Below are 27,810 nucleotides of genomic sequence, written 5' to 3'. Positions count from 1 at the left end.
TGTTCTGAGAGGAAGAGCCTGTAGGAAGTTCTGGCTGAGGGCTTCCCCACAGTGAGCTGGCGCACCAGCTACAACACACAGGACTGGGCTGCAAGAACAGGTAGGCACCTTGGTCTGGATCATGAATTTGGGGAAGGGGGATTACTGTCATTTGAATGGAGAGTCAGGAATCAGATTCTCATCCTGTCTCTGCTGCTGACCACCTGCGTGCACCGGGGAGGCTTCCGCTTACTCACTTTCCAAATTAGAGAATTGGGTGAAATGATTCTTAGGTTTCCTTTAAGATTTGAGGGATGCTTTTCTGCAGTTCTCTGCATCTCCTGGTGTGTCACTCAGTCTTGCCCAAAATACGCTCTCAGTAAATATTGTACAGTTAGACTGGATCCTGCGCGGGGACCCCACTGCTCTGTTCTAATTTTGTAGGAGAGAAAATTGCTTGTTGAGGGGCATTTGGCCTCTGAGTTATAGTCTGTCTCCAAAGTGGGGATTTTAGAACTGTTTTGAAAAGCTGTGAGTTACCTCAAGGTTGTCTCCCCTTGGTCAATGTGAAAGGAAAAAGGATCCCTCTCACACTGTGGAGTTGGGAGATGATGGCCTAAGTTTGGAGCCTTCTTGCAGAGTCAAAACAGAATTGTGGGGAGTTCCTGTTGTCTCTCAGCAGATCAAGAACCTGACATAGTGTCCATGAGGATGGAGGTTCAATCCCTAGCCTCACTCAGTGGGTTGAAGATCTGGCATTGCTGCAAACTGCAGTGTAGGGTGCATATACGGCTCAGATCCATTGCTGCTGTGGCTGTGGTGTAGGCTGCCAGCTGCAGCTCTGATTCCACCCCCAGCACTGGGAACTTCCATATGTAGCAGGTGTAGCCTGAAAGAAAGAAAGAGAGAAGGAGAGAAAGAGAGAAAGAGAGAAAGAGAGAAAGAGAGAGAGAGAGAGAGAGAGAGAGAGAGAGAGAGAGAGAGAGAGAGAGAGAGAGAGAGAGAAAGAGAGAAAGAAAGAAAGAGAAAGAAAGAGAAAGGAAAAATAATGGAAAAAAAAACTTTGTTATACAAAATTCCTCCAGAAATCAGCGATGTGTATCAAAATTGAAGCATCATAGACTTAAACTCACTAAATACACTTCTAAACTACTCTAAGAAGATAACGGAATAGATGCAGCACTTTGTGGGCAGATGCTCACTAGAGTATTGTTCACAATGGTAACAAAATAGCAACAACCTAAATCACCATGAATATGTGACAGGTTAAAAGAATCTTGAAGTATCTATTCATTTGAATGAGTTTGGCTTTTTTTTTTTTTTTTTTTTTTTTGTCTTTTTGCTATTTCTTTGGGCCGTTCCCGCAGCATATGGAGGTTCCCAGGCTAGGGGTACAATTGGAGCTGTAGCCGCCAGCCTACGCCAGAGCCACAGCAACGTGGGATCTGAGCCATGTCTGTGACCTACACCACAGCTCACGGCAACGCCGGATCATTAACCCACTGAGCAAGGGCAGGGACCGAACCTGCAACCTCATGGTTCCTAGTCGGATTCGTTAACCACTGTGCCACGACGGGAACTCCTGGCTTTTTTTTTTTTTTAATCATGGTGAAATACACATAACACAAAATTTAGCATTTTGACCATTTTTAAGTAGAGTTCTGCGGCATTTAGTAATTCACAGTCTTGAAAAAAAAAATCATCACAACTGAACTCTACTTTTTAATCTTCCTACACTGAAATTTCATGCCTATTACACAATAACTTGCAGTAACCATCATTCTACTTTCTGTCTTTATGAATGTGAATGCTCTGGGAGCCTCACAGAAGCACAGCCATACAATATTTGCCCTTCTGTGTCTGGCTTATTGTACTCAGCATACTGTCTTCCAGGTTCCTCCACATTGTAGCAGGTGTTGGAATTTACCCTTCGGCTTTCAAATTTAGGGCTTTTATTATTTATATTCACTAGTGTCAAAGATGCCCACAGAATAATGGTGAGTGCAAAAAGAAGATTTCTAAAGGGCATGGGTAGAGGGACTCTGTGTATGCAGAATTATGGGTGTGTGTAAAACATAAAGAAAGAAAGAAGAGAGAAAGTGTGAGTGAGGCAAAAAGAGTGTGCAAGGTATGAACGAAATAGTAGTTACTGCCTGGTGGTTGAGACGTCAGGAACTTTTTTTGTTTGCCTCTTCAGGCTTTATTCCCTTTTTGATTGTATTTACCGTTATGCACTCTTTTAAACAAAACAGACAAGGAAAAAGTAATAAAAGAAAATAAACATACATGGTCTATGAGAGTGAAGTGAGGTGGAAGGTACTAACTAGGATTCTAGGTCTTAGCTTCAGGCTTAGAATGAAACATACCCTGTAATCCTAGGGTATGAGAATTGGAAAAAAAAAAAACCAACAAAAAACAGCAGGAATCCAGAACTACAGAGACTGTTTTAAAAAAAAGAACTTTAAGTTGGAGGGTCAATTTTTTTCTTTCTTCCCAATTTTTAATTTTTTTTCTCATGCAAGAACATATAAGATCTACCCTTGTAACAGATTTTTACATGCACAATACAGTATTGTTATTTATAGGCACAAGATTGTGCAGTAGATGTCCAGAAATTGTCTTGCATAACTGAACTGTTACAGATGTTCTAAGTCAACTCCCCATTTCCTGGCAATGACCATTCTAGCCTCGGATTTTATTAGTCTGTTTTTAAATTTTTTTTTCTGTTTGCTTTCATTTTTCTTTATATTTATTATATATACTTATATATTTTGAAGTATAGTTGACTTACTGTTGTGTTAATTTCTACTGTACAGCAAAATGATTCAGTTATACATATATATATAAACACATATTCTTTTTTTCTTTTTCTTTTTTTTAAATGATTTTTATTTTTTCCATCATAGCTGGTTTACAGTATTCTGTCAATTTTCTACTGTATATCAGGGTGACTCAATCATGTGTGTGTGTGTGTGTGTGTGTGTGTGTGTGTACACATTCTTTTTCTCACATTATCATGCTCCATCATAAGTGACTAGATACAGTTCCTAGTGCTATACAGCAGGATCTCATTGCGTGTCCATTCCAAAGGGAATAGTTTGCATCTATTGACTCCAAATTCCCAATCCATCCCCCCTTTTTTTCTTTTTGCTTTTTAGGGCCACACTCATGGCATATGAAAGTTCCCAGGCTAGAGGTCGAATCGGAGCTGCAGCTGCCAGCATACAGCACAGCCACAGCAGCACCAGATCCCTGACTCACTGAGTGAGGCCAGGGATCAAACCTGCATCCTTGCGGTTCATTACCATTGAGCCACGATGGGAACACCCATGTAGTCTTTTTAAAATATTCTTTTCCATTATGGTTTATTATAGGACACAATATAATTCTCTGCGCTATTTTATTTATTTTTATTTTATTTTTTGGCTGCACCCATGACATGCGGAAGTTGCCGGGCCAGGGATTGAATCCATGCTACAGCAGCGACCCAGGCCACTGCAGTGACCATGCTGATCTTTAACCTGCTGCACCACAAGGGAACTCCTCTGTGCTATTTTAGATACCATACATAAGTTGAATCATGCAGTATTTGTCCTTCTGTGACTGGCTTATTTCACTTAGCACAATGTCCATAAGGACAGCATTTAAAAAGAAGGAAATGCTGCAATCTGTGACAATAGGAATGAACCCTGAGAGACTGGTTATTAAGACTAGAAAGAAGAAGGGGTCTCTCTGGCATATTTGAGCTATTAAACCACAAGGAGCAAGGCAGAAGCTGAGGTACCAGAATATAAGAATGATTTTGGAGAGAAACCATCACCCACATTCTCCAAGGCCAGAACTGTTCCTGTGGGGCTGATGAATGGTGGCAAACGGACTTCAGCTACACAGGAGGAAGGATCCAGGGGCTCTACCGCCTGGAGTCAGGGGCAACACTTTTCCCCAACTTGTTCTTGTAACCTCACCCACACTTTTGCCCCAAATGCAACCCCTCCCCCCAAATGAAAATCAGCTCCTTAGGAAAGGATGTCTTTACTTTGTTTTTTTTTTTTTTTTTGCTATTTCTTGGGCTGCTCCCATGGCATATGGAGGTTCCCAGGCTAGGGGTTGAATCGGAGCTGCAGCCACCGGCCTACGCCAGAGCCACAGCAATGCGGGATCCGAGCCGCGTCTGCAACCTACACCACAGCTCAGGGCAACGCCGGATCGTTAACCCACTGAGTAAGGGCAGGGACCGAACCCGCAACCTCATGGTTCTTAGTCGGATTAGTTAACCATTGCGCCACGACGGGAACTCCAAGGATATCTTCACTTTTAACAACACTTCGAATAGGTGCTTTATACCCAGAGAGCAGGATAAACTTGATCAAAGCACGGCCATCTAGGCAGAGGAATGCATGGACCTCCTGAACCTCTTACTGAGTATTTTGGAGCACCAGTGAAGATCAGAGAGGCATGGCAGAAGGCACTCATGGATATCACCTCCTTCAAATCCCTCACAAGAATCCTTCAGATAGCATCACTATCCCTTTTCTACAGGTTATGAAACTGAGGGTGAATGAGGGGAAATGACCTGCCCGTGGCCAGCTAATGAACATGAGGACTGGAATTCCAATGAGTTTTAGACATAACAGATATGTGCTGAGAGTTTACCCCACTCTATGTTGAGCCTATTCCACGCATTATCTCATCTAGCCCTCACCATGAACCCAGGAAGTGGCTAAAATAACTTCCTGTGGTATGTTTAGTAATAACTGGTGGGTATACCACGTGATCTCAGGACTGGACTGTGGTATGTTTAGTAATAACTGGTGGGTATACCATGTGATCACAGGCCTAGATATGCAACGACACAATGAGGCACTGGACTCTCGGCCCAGCGCCCTTACCTATCTCCCCCACCAGTAATGAGATTGTGGATGCAGGCTCTAATCTTTATATGTTACGCACTCCACCCAAGAGAACTGGAACCATTCCTCAAACGCCAAAACACTGAGGTGAAGCATCAGGGAACAGAACTGTCGCACCATCAGATAATCAGAACACTATCCAAAGTATGACCTTCAAGAGGGAGAATGTTGTTCTGAGAAGTGATCTGGGGAGCATCCCCGTGGCTGAATTCTGCTGCTGACACCGCAGAGGCTCAGCAACATGGGTGAGCTGGGGGACAGCAGACAACTTTCTCCTTGAGTTGACATCGAAACTGCCAGTGTTAGGAAGAAACAAAGGGGAAGAAGGGGAGAATTAATGAGGTATGGAGAAAAACATCACAAGCTTCTGAACCAGATCACCTTGGATCAGACACTCTCCAGTTATAAGAATACAAGTTAATAATAATTACATTTGCTACCATATGAGGTCAACTGCTTGTGTGACTATTTCACTTACTCTTGAACTTATTAGCCCCAAGTTTATAATGTATAAAGTGGATTTAATATCATCTAAATTGTTATAAGAATCAGAATTACTATGGCCTCATGTCTAGAATTTGGCAGGAGTTAAATAATAATGTTCAAATTGGCAATTATTAAGCTAATATGGGGAAGGGGGTCACCCTAGGTGGGGCAGGCCATGTACAGGAAAGCGATGTGGAATAGGATTAACCAACATCTTAATGGAAAGAAACTAAGGCTGTGATGGAAGACTAAATAGTGTAGCTGTATCATAAAAGTACAGTAGTAGGAGATGTGGCTGAAGAGGTACAGGGGTAAGGAAGGGAGGCAGGAAGGAGGGGTTACTGGAGGGAGAGCACACTGGATACAAAGCAAGTTCTGTGTGAATTGTTCACCTCCCCATTGTGGGACTCCTCAAAACGGTTATAGTTTTTTCCCAGTAACATGCTTCTTCCATGATGGACAAACTGTGCCATGAATGCCAGCTTCCCAACACTTCCACTGATCCTCATATTCAGTTTTGTTTCTAAAGGATAGGTCGCCCCTTGGACAATGGGAAAAAAATCTTAAGTTCCTGCAGAGTCTGGTCCCTTAAAGAGCTTCATATCTTTAGGTCAAGCCTTAGGTCCCAACTGGGTTCACTGCCTTTCCCAGCACCACCAGCATCATCAGCACCAGCAGCATCACCAGCATCACCAGCACCAGCAGCATCACCAGCATCACCAGCACCAGCAGCATCACCAGCATCACCAGCACCAGTAGCATCACCAGCACCACCAGCATCACCAGCACCACCAGCACCACCAGCATCACCAGCACCACCAGCATCATGCTATCACTGCTCAAGACAAAGGGAGCCTTTGACACCTTCACTTCAAAGGGCATCATTATCCCCAAGGGAGGAAAACCTCAACACGCCTACCAAAAAGAAGATAACCTGCAGGACCGTCTGCAAAGAGAAGCCACCGTTCTTGGAGTAAGTTCATCACCTTGTAGAGGGAAAACTGGGAAAAACAGGGTGAACATATCCAGACTACAAGGGATCTGGGAGAACCATTCATTTTTTCCTGTCTGACTTCAGGCTAATTGGGACATGAAATGGGGCTTAGCAGGATGACTACATCTCCCTTGGTCCCTCCTATAAAGTTACCCAAACCATTAAGTCTTTCACACCTGAAATCTATCCAAAAAGTCTCTTGTCATTTGTCTTTAACATAGCAGATATTTTGTATTGAACCATATGATTTTACTTCAAATGATTAAATTAGATCTTGAGAAAATTTCTCAAACCCTTTTAAATGGGACAATCTGGACTAATCTCACTATGACTTTTCTCCCTGCTCACCTGAGTAACTATGAGACACTCAGATGTCTTGGTCACCATCCTTCATATCCAGGACTTTAATTCCCACATGGTTCCTTTTAAGGCCCCTTCATACTCATTTCCAAGTTTGGAAACCTGTCTAGTTGTACCCACTGAAATTCAGGGTTAGTTAATAGCATTTCCTCTATCCCTTATTTTTTTTTTCTCCTCGAGGCCCCTTCATCTATTGTGCAAATAGAATTCTAGCTCCTGAGGGCACAGTTTTCCCTGCCACCCCCACTAGTAGGCGTGGAAGTGAAGGCAGTATCTGCTTTGATTCTCATGAAGACTCGTAAATAAATCTTTTCCTCTCATCTCTAAAAAACTCGTACTTCAGAATCTCATGTCATTCAACTAGGTAATTCACCATCTTTTTTTTCTTTTTTATTAAATTATAGTTGCTTTACAATGCTGTGTTAGTCTCTGGTGCACAGCAAAGTGATTTGAAATATGCATGTGTGTGTGTATGTGTGTGTGTGGTTTAACTCTTCCCCTTTGCTTACTCTACACCTGAATACATGCAAATAAACTTGGCTGAAAACACACACACACACACACACACACACACACACACACACAAAACTTTTGATTTATGATCATAACCTCAAATGGACTCTAAACGCTGCTTAAAAAGTGCATAGTATTTCTTCATTCATTCACTCCTAGGAAAAACTATTTCATATATTATTTTCCCCCAAACCTCTAATGCATCTTCCTTCTCCACTGACCACCGTGCTTCCAATAATGCTAAGAAAATTAAACCAATCTGGAGAGAATGTCCACAAGCTGCTACACATCTACAATTACCCACATTTGTGCCCATACATTCTCTCTCCTCCCCATTATTAAAAATAACATGTCCATCCTCTAATTAAGATACTCTTCCCGGTGTGCAACAAATCCTATCCCTTATCATTTGTTCTAGTAATTCTCTCTGCAAATTTTTAAAATCAATTCCATGAGTGCAGAATCTTAGTGAAACTTCTCCCATCTTAAAAATAAAAAAGAAAAAAACCAAATTCTTTTAATGTCACACACCCTCCAGCTAATGCCCTGTTTGCTATTTGTCTTCCCAGCAACCTTTCTCCAAAGAGTAGGAAGTTAGTGTCTCTAATTACTCTTGAGAGATACCCTTTCTTGAATTATATAGCCATTGTCATTTTCCCCTTTGCTCCACAGCACCAACCCAATTGCCATTGTTTTTGTTGTTAACTTTCTTGGACTAATAGAAATGTTTGATGTAATTGACCATTCTCCCCCTTGAGACATTGTAATCACTTGGCTTCTTAGACCTCACATCTGGGTTTTCCTCCTTCCTTCTTGGCTGCTCCTTTTAGGATCCTTCACTGTTTCTATTTATTTCTCTGATCCTAGATTTGGGGTGTGCCATAGTTCAGTCCTTGACTCCATTCTCTTTTTATATCTGCTATAATGGGGACCTCATCCAGTAATATGGATTTAGGTATTATCTTCAGTTAGAGGACTTGGGGAAAGACCGTATTCCTTAGTGGGATCTCTTCTCCAAACGTAAGACTCACATGCCCAATTGTCACTTGGGTATCTCCTAGCCATCGCTCCCTTCATCTGTCCCAGACTGAAACCCTGATCTTCCTCCCCCAAGCCCACTCCTCTTACAGAATTCCTCATCACAGATCAGTGTCAATGCCGTCATTTCACATACTCAAGCTAAAACCCTTGGAGGCAACCTCATTCCTCCTTTGTAATCCACCTTCAAACTGTCAGCAAATCTTACAGGTTTAATCGTCACAGACATCTAGAATCAACCAACAGTACTCCTCACCACCTCTGATAGCCACATCTTCTTTCAGGTCAGCATCATCCCACCTGGGAATTGCTGCAATACCCTCTTTATGGATCCCCCTGCTCTGTTCCCTTACAGTGTCTTCTCAATACAGTAGGTAGGGTGATCTTTAAAAATTTTTTTTTGTTAAATTCTTTTTTTTACAGTTTTTCAGATTATTTTCTCATGCAGATTACCACAGAATATTAGGTAGAGTTCTGTGTGTTATATACTAGGTCTCCACTGGCCAGTCATTCCATATACTTCAGTATACAATGATCTTTTAAACATGTAAGTTATATCACGTAATCTCCTTGCTCAAAATTATTTAGAAGGCGTCCCTTTTTACTCAGAATGACAGGCAAAGTTGATAACATAGCCTGCAAAGCCCTCCATAGTTTGCACTGTGCCCCCAGGACTTCTTGGGCCTCAGTTCCTACTCCCTTGCTCTTAACGCATTCTGCTTTCCAAGGAACTTGTCAGTAAAGGACACAATACATGTCCAGTGGCAGCGTTTTCATTTGCTTTATTCCTCTGATTCCTGACACACCACAGATACTCAATAAATACTAATTGCATGAATGGTTGAATTCTCAACTTTAAGTTACTTCTTCTATGTTTGCATCATCTTTCAATCGAATTTTTCAATTGCAATTAAATGGTGAGTAAGAATGTGGGCTCTGAATCAAACTAACAAGGATAAAATTCTAGTTCTTCCACGTGGCCACTGGTGTGGGTTTGCACAAGTTAGTTTAACTCCCAGTGCCTCGTTTTTCTCACCCATAAATATGATGAGGTAAACAGCCAGAGTGTAGAGAGTGTTCAACACATGCAGGCTATGATTACATGCAGGCTAAAATCACACCATTTTAATGATCACTGGTGTCATTAAAAAAAGTAATTATTATTAAAATCCAATGATGAATAAGATAAGATGAATTGAGACACTAAAGACTTCCTGCTCTATTTTATTTCAGTTTAAATAGAGCCCTTTCTTAATACTTCTCTGGTAAGTTTGCTTTCTATATCCATCTAACTGAACTATTGTTCAGAAAATTTTTCCTACCTCCTTCTCCTAAAACCAAAAAAAAAACCCCAAAAAATAAAATGGAAAAACCACCGCCCAAAAAAGCCATATCAACTATCTGCTCCGAAATAAAGTTTAAAATGTGCACAATTGCTCCCTGATTTGCTAGCTTAATAATGCTATCAGAAAAGAATAGAGGTGACTTGTATGTGATTTTGTTTTAGAGAATATCAATTAGCTGTTTCTAACACCTTTTTTTCCTTCATAATATGATAAATTACAACATACACTCCTTATACTTTGTACTCTTTATAATTCACAATGTGCACTCAAATGATCACGTTCATCTGCCTGAGCGTTTTATGGAATATTTCCTCTTGTTTCTTGTAGACCATCCAGATCATGTGTTGCCTGGTGATTTCAAGTGTGGGAGCCACTTTGGTTTCAGCTCCCCACTCTCCCCGCTTCAGTCCAGCAGTTTCCACCATTCTGATGTCCGGGTACCCATTTTTAGGAGCTCTGTGTGTGAGTAGAGTGGGGTTTCCAAGAGTGGATATACTTTTTAAAATTTTTTTTAATTTTATTTTTTTTGCTTTTGAGGGCCGCACCTGCACAGCATATGGAATTTCCCAGGCGAGGGGTCAAATCTGAGCTGCAGCTCCAGCCTACACCACAGCCACAGCAACGTGAGATCTGAGCCTCAACTGTGACTTACACCACAGCTCAAGGCAATGCCTGATCCTTAACCCACTGAGAGAGGCCAGGGATCGTACCTGTATCCTCATGGATACTAGTCAGGTTTGTAACCTGCTGAGCCACAGTGGGAACACCAGGGATATGCTTTATAAATGCTAATTGGGTGCTAAGTCACAGGGTGATTTAGTCCCAAGAGGAAAGGAGACAGCAGAAGGCTGACCCCTCCAACTCTCCCTGTGACCATCCAACAGCATGTCTCTCCAGTCCAGGAAGAGTAGCAGAAGGGCTTCTGTGTGAGCCTCCCAGGGAGTGACTGCTTGGGGCAGGAAGCAAAAGGGTAATACAACAGCCACACCAGTATAGCATTTCTTACCTGGCCTTACAGCAGACTTCTGAAAAAGTGCAAGGTTTTTTCATCTCCTTCTTTGGCCCTTTGATGATGCAGCTGGATTCCCTCCAGTTTAAGAATAATCAACCTGGCAAGTGGAGAATTAAAAGGTCATTTCTGAAATAAAATGAGTACTGCTGGTAAATGCCGTAGATCTGCAAAGAATTCAAGTAGCAATGTGTTCAGAAGCAATCCTGAGCATCTGGAAAAAAACTTTTGCTGCCTCCCATCTAATGGCTCATGAAAAAGGGCTTAGCATATCCTTTTCTTTGGAGACGAACCAGGGCCTACTCACATCTCCCATAAAGGGCCCTTCTTTTCTGTCTAGTCTCCTATACAAAGGAGAAAAAGGCAAACATTCTGGGCAAATTTTACATCTGGATGAATAGAGTCCTCATGTAAACAGACTGTGTAGTGATGCAAGCGGGCCCCACTTCTGCCCTAAAAGCATAGTTTGTCTTTGGCTTCTCTATCAACCTAGCAGTTACAGCTCCCACACTCTCTGGTGAAAGCTGGAGCTGGCTCATGCTTGACCCTCTTTGTCGCTGACCACCTAATCCCTAAGCCACCAGCTTAGCCGAGTGTTTCAGCTGCTCAGAACATCGTCCCTCCCCCAGATGGATCCTTAACACCACTGGGCTATAGTTCTGGGGCTTTATGATGAAAAATTTTCACATCAGACCCTTCCTGCTTTCAACTCCCAGCTGAACTCAAGTCATCACACCAACGGCCTGAAGCCCCTGGTTTTTGCACCTTATGCCATTACAGCCCCTCTCCTAAGTGCTTTTGATGGCTGCTTCCATCTTTCTATCCCCTCAAGCCACGGGTTTTTCCCAACCTTCTCTCTTTCAACTTTGTAATTTAGCAATGCTCCCCTCCCTCTATGTATACCTCCTTCCAGGCCTCCCCAGCCCCTGGTGATTTTCAAGAACATAAACCCAGCTCCTCTGTGCATCTGTCTATTCACAGTCACTGTAAACACCCCAAGGGCTCAAGAGGACCCCTACCACTTCACATTACATATCGATTGAGTGACTGACAGTAACATGGTGGCCATGTTTCCGCAAGGCAACTGAACTGATCATTTCTTTCTTTTCTGAGCAGTTTGCCATTACCGGATCCCTTTCAATTATCTCTGGAAAAAAATCAACTAAGCCCTTTGTAAGTATGAGAACCATCAAATCTCAGCCGGCTGGTATGAAAGGGACTTCAGAGTTAATTCTCCCAGTTCTGGGTCTCCATTTGACACCTTAGGGAAATAAGGCTCAGAGCAAGCGAGGGAGGCCAAGGTCTCCCACTGATCCACTGGCAGAACTAGGACTAGAGTTCAAATTCCTTGGTTCTAGACCCATGCTCTTTCCTCTACAAAATAGTTCTCCTGGAGGACTATGCTTCAACAGTAGAAATTTTTAAATATATCATGGACTCTTTTTTTTTGTTGTTTTTTGTTTTTTTTTGGGCCACACCTGCGGCATATGGAAGTTTCCCGGCTAGGGGTGGAATCGGACCATGGCCACAGCAACATGAGATATAAGCCACAGCTGCGACCTACACCACAGCTCACGGCAATGCCAGATCCTTAATCTACTGAGCGAGGCCAGGGATTGAACCCACATCCTTATGGATACCAGTTGGGTTCCTAACTTTCTGAGCCATGATGGGAACCTCCCATGGACTCTTTACAACTTGTTATCCTGGTCCTGAATGGGGTAGAGGGTCATCCCAGTTAGAACCTAGAAATCCTTTTCTAGAATAACCTGCCTCATAATTAGTCAATTTCCCTAAATGGCAGGGTCAGAGGCAGAGGTGTGTAGGCTTAGATCCTGTGGCTATTTCCTCCACCCCTTCAGAATAGGAATTATCAGACTGTAGCCACTTTCCTGACAAGGATTGGGAGCGGGGGTGTGGGGGAGGCAGCAGCTGAGGTCTTTGATCCTCTCCAGAGCAGCCTTTCCCACTCCCCTGCCATACACCAACAAAGATGACTTGGGAAAAAGCCACATCCTGACTCAGGAAGCTCCAGGGTCTGGTTAGCCATGGATGAGGGCACACAAAATGATGTATGAGGCCAGTTTAAGCTCCTGAGGCTTGAAGCTGGAGTCTTACCTCTAGAACCAGAGGACAGCGTTTTGAAGAGTCCACAGAATTGGACGGAGTCAAGAGTTCTGGACTTGGAATCAGGAAACCCAAACTTCCACCCCAGCTCTGTCCCTGGCACATCTATGGCCTAGAAAAAGTTCCTTCCTTCGCAGGGTTTCAGTTTTCTCATTCATAAAATGTGGAAGAGAAACGTGAGAGGTGGTTTCCCCAGTGCTTTGAATACACTGAAAATGGAAAAAAACATAGTTGTCAAGACCTGACATCATGTGGGCCCCACTGCCTCCTCAGTGGCCCTGGGCAAAAGCACTGCCTATTCAGTCTGTTTCCTCTGGGGACTCAGCACGTAAAGTCATAAGATATAGGACCAAGAGATAAGAGGGCAGGGCAGGCATCCTCCCAGACACAATCTCCCACAGTGACATTCAACCAGAAAGAGCAGGCGCGGGGAAAACTGGCATAGAGCCTGGCACATCTGTCTTCGCAGAAGGATCACATCCTGTGAGAGCCCCTTTCCCCACAATGTAGATTATGACCCAGAAGAGAGTGTGATAAATGCAGTTCTCATAGACCTGATCTACCTACAGGTGGGTATTCCAACTTCTCCAGTCAGCTTCTGCCTTTTCTCTGGAGCTGCTTCTTATGAAAGGAGAGCCATAGAGCAGTCATCTTGGGAGGGACCAAAGGCCATATTCCAGATGACCTTAGAGCAAAAGAATGACTCTCAAGCTGCTGAGGAAGTTAAGGCAGTAGCCTGAGCAGCCCCACCTCTGCCTTCAGCAATGCTGAAAGTCAAGGAGCCAGACCCCTACCTCTAAGGAAGAACAATTCATACATTTTCTCATTCAACAGACATTTACTGATAAACTAGGTAGTAAGGAGGGGTGATGGAGGCGGAAAAAAAAGTCTGTGTCTCCTAGGAGTGCACAGATTCCAGGGAAACAGACATAGGGAAGGACCACTGCAGCAGTGGATGGAGGAAGCAGAGCATCACATGCTGCTTTGTGATGAGATCCCAATGCAGACTCTCTCTTCCAGGCCACAAGCAGCCTGACCTCAAATGCCGTGAGCTCTGTGGCTGCTGGAGCAGGCCTCCTCCTCCTCATGGACAGCCTGGTAGCCCTGGGGACTGCCTCTCAGCAGTGTGACTCAGAAAAGGATTATCTATCCTCCTTGCCTTATTCGGAGTACTATTATTCAACAGTCAAGGACTGTCTTCTGACCAGTGCCAGTCTAACAGTAAGTAGTTTCAGACTGAATTTCCTGTTATGTGAAATCTCAGTGTCTTCCTTTTGCTTAACCTCTGACTTTTCAGCAGTCTCTAGCCCTTTTGGTCTGAATGCCTGGAAGCAGACAGGAAAAAAAAAATATATATGGTTAAAAGAGACAAGTCAGCAGGCTACATAATATATAGGGCATGCATTGCGCAACGTCAAAAAAGGGAATCAAGAAGGGCTGTGGGTACTCTCTGCCTTCAGTCATCATTCTTTTTTTTTTTTTTTTTGCTTTTTTGCTTTGTAGGGCTGCGCCCTCAGCATATGGAAGTTCCCAGGCTAGAGGTCAAATCAGAACTATAGCTACCGGCCTACACCACAGCCACAGCATCACTGGATCCTTAACCCACTGAGCAAGGCCAGGGATCGAACCCGCAACATCATGGTTCCTAGTCAGATTCTGTAACCACTGAGCCACAATGGGAACTCCCAGTCATCATTCTTAAATAAATATTCTTTTCTCAGTAGATTTAACCATCAAAATGCCCCTTTTGTTGAATAGGCATTTTTTTCCCCTCAACATAGGCAGAAATATTCTTTTTTAATAAAAATTTGATTTGATTGGGGATTAATGTATCCTACATTAAGTTAGGTACAGAAGTTGAACCTTCAGCCCAAATGCATGATTATTAGACTCTGGCCCAGCAGGGCTGCAGAGAGTGAGGGGGATAGGAAGCAGCCCACCAGTGGATATGATGCCTAGCAGAAATGCCAGTATCCTCACGTGCAGAATTTCCTTCCCACCTTTCTCCCAAACTTGATGGTCACCACCTGCTAAGGATGACAATCCTGGCTTAGTCAGTCCTCCATATACAGGCTCATACTTTAAAACCATGGCCGTTGGCCCTTTAAGAAGAAAGACTACTTCCTCTGTGACTCGACTTGTCAGATGTGGGGAGACAAAGGCAACATCCCTCATTCCCTTGGACCCCTCTGCATCACAAATCTAGGAGAACATGTTCAAGTTTCCAGGCTCACAGCCTTCCGTGAGTTTGCCCTGGTGACTCAGAGGTTGACAAAAGCACCCCTTTAACCCAGGAGCTTGAGGAAGTTGAAGAACACGGAGACCCATCTGGTTAGAAATCAGATAAGCAGGAGATAGTATAAACCTGGAACAGGGCAGACATCAGGCAAAGCCATGAAGATGGGAGAGGAATCCTCCCCACTGTGGTATTTGGAGTTGTTTTTTTTTTTTAATAGTTATTTCCCCAATACAATTTCTTTTTCTACCATACAGCATGGTGACCCAGTTACACATACATGTACACCTTCTATTTTCCCACATTATCATGCTCCATCATAAGTGACTAGACATAGTTCCCAGTGATACACAGCAGGATCTAATTGCTAATCCATTCAAAAGGCAGTAGTTTGTATCTATTAACCCCAAACTCCCCAACCGCCCCACTCCCTCCCCCACCCCCTTGGCAACCACAAGTCTATTCTCCATGAAGTTTCTTTTCTGTGGAAAGGTTCATTTGTGCCGTATATTAGATTCCAGATGTAAGTGATATCATATGGTATTTGTCTTTCTCTTTCTGACTTATTTCACTCAGTATGAGAGTCTCTAGTTCCATCCATGTTGCTGCAAATGGCATTATTTTGTTCTTTTTTTATAGCTGAGTAGCATTCCATGGTGTATATATACCACATCTTCCTAATCCAATTGTCTGCCGATGGACATTTGGGTTGTTTCCATGTCTTGGCTATTGTGAATAGAGCTGCAATGAACATGTGGGTGCATGTGTCTTTTTTAAGGAAAGTATTGTCCAGATATATGCCTAAGAGTAGGATTGCTGGGTCATATGGTAGTTCTATGTATAGATTTCTAAGGTACTTCCATACTGTTCTCCATAGTGGTTGTACCAGCTTACATTCCCACCAACAATGCAGGAAGGTTCCCTTTTCTCCACATCCCCTCCAGCATTTGTTATTTGTGGACTTATGAATGATGGCCATTCTGACTGGTGTGAGGTGGTATCTCGTGGTAGTTTTGATTTACATTTCTCTAACAATCAGGGATGTTGAGCCTTTTTTCATGTGCTTGTTGGCCATCTGTACATTTTCCATGGAGAAATGTCTATTCAGGTCTTTTGCCCATTTTTCCATTGGGTGGTTGGCTTTTTTGCTGTTACATTGTATACATTGCTTTTATAGTCTAGAGATTAAGCCCTTGTCAGTTGTATCATTTGAAACTATTTTTTTCCCATTCTGTAAGTTGTCTTTTTGTTTTCTTTTTGGTTTCCTTTGCTGTGCAAAAGCTTGTCAGTTTGATTAGGTCCCATTGCTTTTATTTCTGTGGCTTTGGGAGACTGACCTGAGAAAATATTCATAAGGCTGATGTCAGAGAATGTTTTGCCTGTGTTCTTCTCTTCCAGGAGTTTGATGGTGTCTTGTCTTATATTGAAGTCTTTCAGCCATTTTGAGTTTATTTTTGTGCATGGTGTGAGGCTGTGTTCTAGTTTCACTGATTTGCATGCAGCCGTCCAGGTTTCCCAGAAATACTTGCTGAAAAGACTATTTTTTTTCCCATTTTATGTTCTTGCCTCTTTGACAAAGATTAACTGACCACAGGTGTCTGGGTTTATTTCTGGGTTTTCTATTCTGTTCCATTGATCTGTATGTCTGTTTTGGTACCAGTACCACACTGTTTTGATGACTGTGGCTTTATAATATTGCCTGAAGTCTGGGAGAGTTATACCTCCTGCTTGGTTTTTGTTCCTCAGGATTTCTTTGGCAATTCTGGGTCTTTTGTGGTTCCATATAAATGTTTGGATTGTTTGTTCTAGTTCTGTGAAAAATGTCATGGGTAATTTGATAGGTATTGCACTGAATCTGTAGATTGCTTTGGGTAGTATGGCTATTTTTACAATATTAATTTTTCCAACCCCAGAGCATGGGATATCTTCCCATTTCTTTACATCTTCTTTAATTTCCTTGATTAATGTTTTATAGTTCTTGGCATATAAGTCCTTTACCTCCTTGGTCCAGTGTATTCCCAGGTATTTGATTTTTGGGGGTACAATTTTAAAAGGTATTGTATTTTTGTATTCCTTTTCTAATATGTCATTGTTAGTATACAGAAATGCGACTGATTTCTGAATGTTAATCTTATATCCTGCTACTTTTCTGTATTTGTCGATCAGTTCAAGTAGTGTTGGGGTTTAGTCCTTAGGGTTTTCTATATATAGTATCATGTCATCTGCATACAGTGACGGTTTTACCTCTTTGCTTCCTATTTGGATGCTTTTATTTCTTTTGTTTGTCTGATTGCTGTGGTTGAATAACAGTACTATGTTGAATAACAGTGGTGAGAGTAGCCATACTTGTTCCAGATTTTAGTGGAGAGGCTTTCAGCTTTTCTCCATTGAGTATTATATTTGCTGTGGGTTTGTCATAAATGGCTTTTATTATCTTAAGGTATGTTCCCTCCATACCCACTTTGGTAAGAGTTTTGATCAGGAATGGATGTTGGACTTTGTCAAATGCTTTCTCTGCATCTATTGAGATGATCATGTGGTTTTTGACTTTTCTTTTGTTAATGCGGTGTATGATGTTGATTGATTTGCATATGTTGAATCATCCTTGTGAACCTGGGATGAATCCTACCTGGTTGTGATGCATGATATTTTTTATATAATGTTGGATTCGGTTGGCTAAAATTTTGTTGAGAATTTTTGTGTCTATATTCATCAAAGATATTGGCTGATAGTTTTCTTTTTTGGTGGTATCTTTGTCTGGTTTTGGAATTAGGGTGATGGTGGCATCATAGATTGTCTTTGGGAGGGTTCCTTCTTTTTCAACCTTTTGAAAAAGTTTAAGGTGGATGGGTATAAGTTCCATTTTGTATGTTTGGTAGAATTCACCTGTGAAGCCATCTGGTCCTGGACTTTTATTTGTAGGGAGTGTTTTTATGACATCTTAAATTTCATTTCTAGTAATCAGTCTGTTTAGTTGATCTATTTCTTCTCGACTCAGTTTTGGCAGGCTGTAAGTCTCTAGAAAGTTGTCCATTTCTTCCAGGTTGTCAAATTCATTGACATACAATTGTTCATAGTATTCTCTCATGGTTTTTTGTATTTCTGTAGTATCCATTGTGACTTTTCCTTTTTCACTTCTGATTTTGTTTATTTGGGTTTTTCCTCTTCTCTTGGTGAATCTGGCCCAGAGGTTTGTCAATTTTGTTTCTCTTTTCAAAGGACCAGCTCTTAGTTTTATTGATTTCTTCAACTGCTTTTTTAAATCGCTATTTCATTGATTTCCTCTTTGATCTTTATGATTTCCTTTCTTCTGCTGACTTTAGGTTTTTTTGTTCTTCTTTTACTAATTCATTTAGGTGTTGGGTTAAGTTGTTGATTTGAGATTTTTCTTCTTTTTTGAGGAAGGCCTGTATTGCTATGAATTTCCCTCTGAGCACTGCTTTTGTGGCAACTCATAGATTTTAAGTGGATATATCTTCATTATCATTTGTCTCAAGGTATTTTTTTAATTTCCTTCTTGATTTCCTCATTGACCCACTGTTTTTTTTTAGTAGCATGTTGTTTAGTCTCCATGTAATAAGTTTTTTCTCATTTCTTTTCCTGTGGTTGATTTCTAGTTTCATGCCATTGTGGTCAGAGAAGATACTTGAAATAATTTCTATATTCTTAAATTTGTTGAGGTTAGCTTTGTGCCCCAGTATGTGATCAATTCTTGAGAATATTCCATGTGCACTTGAGAAGAATGTTTATTCTTATTTTTTTGGATGTAATGTCCTGAAAATGTCAATTAAGTCTAACTTTTCTATTGTGTCCTTTAGGATCTCTGTTGCCTTATTGATTTTCTGTCTAGATGATCTGTCCATTGATGTGAGTGGGATGTTGAAGTCTCCTACTATGATTGTATTCCCATCAATTTCTCCTTTTATGTCTGTTAGTATTTGTTGTAGGTATTTGGGTGCTCCTAGGAGTTTTTAATTTAATCAAAACTCATCTTGCTACATCCAGATCTCAGATAACTAGAGCCAAAGAGACCTGCCTGCAACATCAGAGAAGTTGCGACATAGCTGCCTGAGCTGACTTCAAAGGTCTACTCTTTCTTTATTACCATAGAGATAACCTTGGGAAAGTCACACATTTAAAAAATTAGAAATATACACCCCAGGATGGAATAAGGAAAGAAGGGAGGGTAAAGGAAAGAATAATTCAGGAATACATCTTACATTCCAGAAACTAAAAAAGTTCTTAAAGCCAGGTAACCAAGCAAGTAGAGACCAGAAAACCATGGAGGCTTGGATTGGAACATAGGTGTTAGTGGCTGGGATCATGGAATTTTAATGCCAGTGATGGGGTTTGAGGTTCTTCAGGCCCACAGTACACAGGGAGCTCATACTGAGTGCCCTGCCAAAATGTTAGAAGCTGAGAATAAATATTTGCCCAATTTATGAAAATAGGACAAGGACAAAACTCTGCCCCATATCCCAAGAGGAGTTCCCATGTGGCTCAGTGGGTTAAGGCTATGGTATTGTCACTCGGGGCCTGGGTTGCTGCTGCGGTGTGGGTTCAGTCCCTGGGTTGCTGCTGCGGTGTGGGTTCAGTCTTCTGCCTGCCATGTGTGCAGAAAAAAAAAAAAGAAAAAAAAGAAGTTTTAAGAAACTCTTCCGTATAAGCAATGAGGTCCTGCTGTATACCACAGGGAACTATATCCAATCACTTGTGATGGAACATGATGGAAAATATGATAAGAAAAAGAATGTATACATATGTATAACTGGCTCACTTTGCTGTACAGCAGAAATTGACAGAACATTTAAAATTGACTGATTAAAAAAAAGAAAGAAACTGCCATAAATATTTCTAGGATGATATCATCTCACCAAGCCTTGGGCAGATACAGTATCCAAATCCAAAATTACACATAAAATAGAATAGCCTCAAATCAAAGTATTAAGTTAAAATTATTTGCTCCTGGAACTATGAAATTCCTAAGGTTTTATCAGAATCAAACATAAAACTACCATCTACAGAGATGTCCATAAATCCAACTTATGAGTCTCCTACATATCAAAGACCTCTTCCACTCCCACACTGAAATTACGTAAGAATAAAAATATTTTGAAAAGCCTAAGGAAAAAAAAGGGGAATAGCAGTAAGTGGAACAAACATGAAAGTTAATTGCCTAAGAATTGGAGATTATATAATTATTTGAAAACAATGCTATAATGAAAATAAATTTTAAATGATTAAAGATATTTTAAAAAGGAATTGAAACCAAAATGAAAGAACATGACAATCAGAAAAAAAGAAAGTTGATTTGAGAAAGAGCTGAAAATGATGATCAGAAATGAAAATTACTATCTTTGAAATTAAAAACTTAGCACTGGTCAAATAGCAGTTTCAACACATCCAAAGAAATAAACAGTGAAATCAAATTTAGGCCTGATTAAACTACACAGAATGCAATACAGTAAGACAAAATTTTGGAAAATTGAATGAGACGTTAAGAGACAGGAGGGACATAGTGCAGTGAAAAGGTTCAACACATATCTAATATGAGTTTCAGCAGGACAGCAGGGGAGAGAGATAAAAGAGAAATAACTGAAAACTTTGCAGAATTGAAAACAGATTTGAGATTTCAGACTGAAGGAATGCACTGAGATCATTGTGCAATAAATAAAAACAAATCCAAACCTAGAAATATCATGACAATCAAAAGCACCCAAGAGAAAAAGAAAATAATAAAAGCAACCAGAGATAAACAAGGCTCACTCTTATCTTAGAATGTGGAGTACCAAGGTTCTGAGATGAAATTTTTGCAATTTATTTCACTTCCTTGGTTGCGAGATACAAAAGGAAAAGCAGAAAAGAGAATAAGATGATTCTCTTTGTCTCTTACTCTCTCCACTGCCCCTCTCATGAACAAGAGTTATGGCACCAATGTCCTGATTTACAGGGTGCTCTGGTGGTGATGCTTATCTTCACGGTGCTGGAGCTCTTACTGTCCGCATATGCTTCTATCTTATGGTGGAAACAGGTCTACTCCAACAACCCTGGGGTGAGTATGCTGACATGTCACATGACACCTGCTGAGTCCTAAGATTTGAGCTGTGATGATCCAGGTCTAAAAAGATGCAGAAGGAATTCCTGTCGTGGCTCAGTGGTTAACGAATCTGACTAGGAACCATGAGGATGCGGGTTCGATCCCTGGCCTTGCTCAGTGGGTTAAGGATCCACTGTTGCCGTGAGCTGTGATGAAGGTCGCAGACGCGGCTGGGATCTTGAGTTGTGGCTCTGGCATAGTCTGGTGGCTACAGCTCCGATTAGACCCCTAGCCTAGGAATTTCCATATGCCATGGAAGTGGCCCTAGAAAAGGCAAAAAGACAAAAATAAATAAATAAATAAAAAGATGCAGAAAGTAGAGTCAATTATGGGTCGAAAGTTTGCCATGGAAGGCAACATTTTTTTTTTCCTTTTTAGGGCAATACCCTCGGCATATGGAGGTTCCCAGGCTAGGGGTCAAACTGGAGCTGCGGCTGCCGGCCTATGTCACAGCCACGGCAAAGCTGGATCCAAGCTGAGTCTGTGACCTACGCCGCAGCAGTGCTGGAACCTTAACCCACTGAGCGGGGCCAAGGATTGAACCTGCATCCTCTTGCATACCAGTTGGGTTTGTTACTGTTCAGCCATGATGGGAATTCCTGGAAGGCAACTTTTATAGTGAGAAGAGAGTTCACAGACTAGGTCCCTTCATGATGATGCTCTAGTCATCTGAGATCAGCTGGTACCTATTGGGCATCAGACCAGTTAGATAATTGTTAATTATGAATCTTGATGGCTTTAGAAGACATCAGGCCCAACCCCTTATAAAGGAACCAAAGCTTGGATAAAATCACATGGAGAATGAATGATACAGACTAATTGGTCTGAGAAGGAGAACTTGCCTCTTTTCACTCTGGTCACGCACACAGCCATTGGACTCCCTAGACAGTCTCCACAGCCCAGTTCCCTTGCTAATGTGGTGACATCTCTGTCCAGATTTTGCTTTCCCATGCTTTTCCTTACTTCCTCTTAGGTCCTGGCATAATCTTAAAATACTTTTCTTTCCTCCAAAAGATATAGTATAAAAAAGGAAGAAAAGAAGAACAAAAGGAAAACAATTTAAAGGGACCGAATAAATTATGATTAAATTATGAATTTATTAGAAAATGGTAAAATGATTAGCAGATTGGAGAATAACTGAACGAATTTTTTTTTTGTCTTTTTAGGGCCACACCCTCGACACATGGAGGTTCCCAGGCTAGGGGTTGAATCAGAGCTGTAGCTGCTGGCCTACACCATAGCCTCAGCAATGTCAGATCCTTAACACACTGAGCTTGGCCAGGGATTGAACCTGTGTCCTCGTGTATGCTAGTCAGATTCATTTCTGTTGAGCCACAATGGGAACTCCTGAACTAATATTGATGCAACTACATATTATGGTAAAGTAATGGTAAAGAGCTAACACTGTATAACATTTGGGGGGGAATGAATTATAAATATGTATCCAAAAAGCCTCCAAAATCAGAGTAAAAACTACTGACAAATTCTATCTTTTCTAGTGTGCATTCTCCTTGTCTCAGTCATGAGATCATATCCAACATGGCAAAAAGAGTTCAAGGTCACAGATACGAATAACTCTTGGCCTTAGAGGATGAAGGAGGAGAAACCTAGTGTTCATGGCAACATGTGATTAGACTCTCCTGAATTTTCAGCTCCTTTAGCCACTGAAAGAAACATTAAAAAAAAAAAAAGAAAAACAATCCCCAAACAAAAGGAAATAAAACAATCGTTTGTCTTCCACTTGCTCAGTTGGAGTAGTTTTATTGCTCTTGAAAACAATGTCCCAAAAGCCCGAGTCATTAAATGTTATTAGCTAGTTTTCCAAATCAGCCGTGAACTTTCTAAACTCCTCTGGGTAAACCAAAAAGAAAGTGTTCATCTATCCATAAATAGAGAAAAGTGTGCATTCTTGTGCTAATTGTCTAAGTCATGTGGTTCTGCAGGCCTTGTTTCTGTATTATCTTTATATTTGTATTGCTTAAATATCAGTGATCAGGGGTTTCAAGAACTTTTTAACTAAAAAATACTTTAAAAATACATGGAGGGGAGGACATTTTGGGGGTCTGGGGATGCAAACTGCTATATCTAGAATGGATGGGCAATGGGATCCTACTGTACAGCACAGGGAAATGTGTGTGAGTGGGTCACTTTGTTGTACAACAGAACTTCGTGAAACGTAAATCAGCTATGCTATAATAACAATATCTAAAATCTAAATATAATATAATATAATATAATATAATATCTAAAATTTTAGAAAGATAAAAAATGGCTCCATTTTTGTCAACTGAATGATTTGAATTTCAATTGAGTATGTCTCAATATTCTGTCTCATTTAATGACTTTATTCTTAAACATCTGGATTCAAAGATTCTAATTAATGACAAAGTTCTCTCCCATCTAAGTTCCAGACGAAGTAAAAAGTTAGATATAAGGAATAAAACAAACTTTATTTCTTACTGGAGTAAATGACATGACCTACCCCATAAGGAGGTTCCTAATATTGTCCCCTGGTCTAGGTGTTGGGTCTTATCCTAGAGGGAAATGTGAAACAGGAATGAAGGCACAGTATGTTTCCCAAATGATGTGTACAAAAAAATGGTTCTAGAAGTGATACTCACAATAGCCCCCAAAGGAAAGCATCGAAATGCCAACAGTTGAAGGGAGAAACAAACATTGTTCTACAGTCAGACAATGGAGTAACATACACCAACGCAAGTGAACAAACAACAATTACATGCAGCCACATAGATAAACATAATGTTCAAGGCAGAAAAAAAGCCATGTATAAAAAGTACATGCTGGAGTTGTCCCTTGTGGTACAGTGGGTTAATTATCCATCATTGTCACTGTCACTGTCATTGTCACTGTGTCGTTGCTGTGGTGTGGGTTTGATCCCTGGCCCAGGAACTTCACACGCCATGGGCATGGCCAAAAAAAGTACATGCTGTAAGATTCCGTGTATATAAAGTTTAAACACAATCAAAACTAATACACAATGTCAGAGGAGAGTGGTTACCTTTGGGGGTAATAATTGCAAGGGGACCGAGAGGGCCTATGGCTTCTTGGAGATGGTCTTTTTCTTAATCCTGATGCTGGTCCTTTGCCTATATTATTTGTATTCTCTGGATTCTGTGTTATAAATGAATAAAAACATGTTTTAAACAGTTACTTTTGAGCTCCGGTGTCTATCTAGTTATTAAGCTCTCCCTCACTTCTTCTCTACAGTCAAAACTTTTTCGAAAAAAAAATATCCCCCAAACCTTGATGTAATCCTTGACTTTTCTATTTCTTTCACACCATAATCTATCATTAAAACCTGTGAGTCTTAGCTTCAAAATATTCGGTCTGATTACTTATCATCATCTCATGAGTACTCAACATTTTCCACTGGCATTATTGTAGTGATCAACTAACTGGGTGCCCACACCACCTAGTCTATTCTCCACATGGCAGATGGTGGGACTGTTTTAAAATCTAAAATTAGACCACAACATTCCTCTGCTCAAACCCATTCCATTTCGCTAAAAAATACAGAACTACCACATGATCCAGCAAGCCTACTAACGTGACTGGGGCAGAACAAGCAAGGAGGAGAGGAGTCAGAGAGATTAGAGAGGAAATGAGAATTCAGACCCTGTATGGATTTTTTCCAAGATGATGGAAGATATGGTAAGAACATTTCATCTTTCATTTGCAACTCTCCTCCAACCCCTCACCCCCAGTCTGCTTAGCATGACTATCCAATTTTCTAAAAAAATTGAAATTTTTAAATTTGGGAGTTATTGTTGATTCCTTATTTTGCTTCATTACCACATTCAATTTGGGAAATTAATTAGTCAAGAATCACTAATATGAAGATCTAATAAACCTATGATAAGAAAAGGAGTGAAAGGTTCCAACCAAGTCCAAGAAGACACTGCAGACATTTAACATACATAAGAAAAGTCCAAGTTCCCACTCTTGATTTTTAAAAAATGCAGCTTCCCCAAAAGAGTGATCATTAGTGGCTGAGCCACATGTACTCAGATCCTTAACGCAAACTCTCCAATCCTTCCTCCAATCTCAGCTAACTCCAGTGAAGGATTCTCCTTGCTGGCCTGATGAAGTAAGTAAGCAACCAAGCTGAGGAGGCAAGGAACTGAGGCCATCTTCCACAATAAGATGGCAGCCTCTAACCTCCAGCTAGTAAAACCTAGCCTCTAGTCATATGACCACAGGAAGATAAACTCTTTCAACTACCTGAATGTGCTTGAAAGTGGGTTTTCCCCAGGCGAGCCTCCAGATGAATATACAGCCAGGCTGCACCCTGACTGCAGCCATTTGAGACCCTGAGCAGAGGCACCAACCAAGCCATGACTTGACTCCTGATCCATGAAAACTCTAAGATAATAAATGTGTGTTGTTTTAAGTCACAAAATTTGTGGTAACTACATAGACATAGAAAACGAACACACCCTGGATTGTTGCATAGAAAATAGAAGAGGAAAAGCCAAGTTCAAATTTCGTTTCTACCATCTACCAGCAGTAACTATGGTCCTCAGTTATCCCCATCTTTAAAATGGGTATGATAAGAGAACCTGCCTCCCAAGGTTATTGAGTGACATGGTAACACTTGCAGAAGGATTAACTCAATGATGGAGTAATACATTTTATTTAGAGCAATGTTGGCACGTACTAAGTGCTAAATATTACCTGTCTAACTCAAGAAGAGTGGTTTTTGGAGTTCCCGTCATGACTCAGTGGTTAACGAATCTGACTAGGAACCATGAGGTTGCAGGTTCAATCCTTGGCCTTGCTTAGTGGGTTCAGGATCCGGCATTGCCGTGAGCTGTGGTGTAGGTTGCAGACGCGGCTCGGATTCTGAGTTGCTGTGGCTCTGGTGTAGGCAGGTGGCTACAGCTCCGACTCGACCCCTAGCCTGGGAACCTCCATATGCCACGGGAGTGGCCCAAGAAATGGTAAAAAGACCAAAAAAAAAAAAAAAGGGGGGGTTTCTGCAGATTGAAAGCAAGAGGGAATACCATTACCATTCAAAGAATATTATCCTGACTGTAGTTGCCCCATAAATATTGTCATTTAACCTCTCCATGGAGTAGCCTAGTTCCTGCCTTCTGGTCTGAGCCCATAGATTGAAATATTTGTTCTTTAAGAAACTTGAAAGTCAGAAGCAGTGGAGAAAAGGCAGAGATTGACAACTATAAGCTAGTTGAAATGATAAATGAGATTCATTTTGAATTAACAAATGCAGATTAGAATTATAAGCTTCTCCTGCTTAATACTAGTAATTCATTCCTAAAAATCAGGTATTCTGCATGAAGAGAGTTGTTTTCATCAATTTAAAGGAAAGCGATTACACGTTTTTAGTCAACCCAAACTCCCATCCAATTTCCTAAAATATAAGTAAAAGGCAGTAAAGATCTATCCAGGAGTGGTAAGTTAACACGCTCGGGTATAAAATGCTTAAAATATTATAAATCCTTGATCACCAAACAACCACGCTGGTAACAAACAGATGGGTTGTTTACAGTTAGTGGCTGAATTTAAGAGTCAGCACCATCCCGGGCTTACCTCTTGTTTATGGACACAGCAGGCTTTTCAAAACTTCTCTTACATGATTCAGATGGTCTGTCTGTCAGTTCTGCTTAGAATCTAAATACAGATTTCTCCCACACTTTGTTCTGTTTAAAAGGTTGCATTGCACTTTAGGTACGTAAATTAGGTTTACCTGCATAAACATTGGCAGAAAAAAAAAAAACATTGTACTGAGAAATCCATACCTTCTCTAAAGTCTGAATGTGAAAAACAAAGAGTCCTTCTTCCAGGAAAAAATTAACAGGGGACACAGTCTGCAATTAGTCTGTGGTTCTCTACCATCATCAGCGGTTCTCAACCTGGAATTATTTTGCCCCCTGGTGGACACTGGCCGTATCTGGAAAAAATTTTGGTTGTCACAACTGGAGATGTGCTGCTAATACCTCATGAGCACTAATACCTCATGAGCAGAGGCCAGAGATGCTGCAAATTTTCTACTAGGCACAGAACAACTCCCTACAGCAAAGAATCTTCAGGCCCCAAAGGCCTGCAGTGCTGAGGTTGGGACACTCTGCTATATCCATGGATGCCACAAACTAGGAAATACTCAACATGATACCTGCACATTTTCGATTACTTTATGATTTAATTGTTAAAATCACGACAAATGTAGGAATATAAAGGATTAACATGGAGAGCATGTGCAGTAACAGGGACAGGCCTAGAGATTATCATATTAAGTGAAGTACGCCAGACAGAGAAAGACAAACACCATATGATAGCACTTATACGTGGAATCTAATAAAAAAGAACAGTTATAAAACAGAAACAAACTCAAAGATTTAGAAATCAATCTTACGGTTACCAAGGGGGAAACTGTGGGGAGGAGGAATAAATTGCGAGGAAGAGATGAACATACACACGGTACTGTGAATAAAATAGATAACTAACAGGACCTATGTAAAGTACAGGAAGGTAAACCCAATGCTCTGTAATAACCTAGATGGAAAAAAATCACTGATACGTGTATATATCCAGATAGCTATATGTCTGAATCGCTTTGCTGTAAACTTGAAGCTAATACCGCATCGTAAATCAACTACAGCCCAATAATTAAAAACAAAAAAAACAAAAAAACTTGGAGAGCAATATTCCTAAAGGCATTTTACATTATTTTAAC

At 41.0% G+C, this 27,810-nt stretch overlaps 1 protein-coding gene and 1 long non-coding RNA gene across 2 annotated transcripts in view; one reads left to right on the top strand and one right to left on the bottom strand.

Annotated features, from left to right (window-relative positions):
- On the top strand, positions 1–22,835 carry MS4A7 (membrane spanning 4-domains A7). The gene is given in 7 exon segments (NM_001243358.1): positions 1–100; positions 5,986–6,348; positions 9,954–10,088; positions 11,752–11,808; positions 13,783–13,983; positions 20,949–21,050; positions 22,595–22,835. Coding segments are annotated over 6 exon segments (669 nt in total). The 5' UTR covers positions 1–100; positions 5,986–6,201; the 3' UTR covers positions 22,622–22,835.
- LOC146405096 (uncharacterized) overlaps positions 10,120–27,810 on the bottom strand; it is a 142,123-nt gene continuing 124,432 nt past the window's right edge. Inside the window, exons 3-7 of the long non-coding RNA XR_014836949.1 lie at positions 26,667–26,823; positions 24,115–24,227; positions 13,326–14,087; positions 12,754–12,971; positions 10,120–10,735 (exon numbers count right to left, since the gene is read on the bottom strand). This is a non-coding gene — a long non-coding RNA (uncharacterized LOC146405096). The remainder of the gene's footprint in view (positions 10,736–12,753; positions 12,972–13,325; positions 14,088–24,114; positions 24,228–26,666; positions 26,824–27,810) is intronic.

This window comes from Sus scrofa, chromosome 2 (assembly GCF_054392235.1).
Source record: "Sus scrofa isolate SSC_HxYL_T2T_F1_AM1 chromosome 2, Sscrofa_HxYL_maternal_Yorkshire_Landrace_v2.0, whole genome shotgun sequence".
NCBI lineage: Eukaryota > Metazoa > Chordata > Mammalia > Artiodactyla > Suidae > Sus > Sus scrofa.
This window is presented reverse-complemented; position numbering and strand designations above follow the sequence as displayed.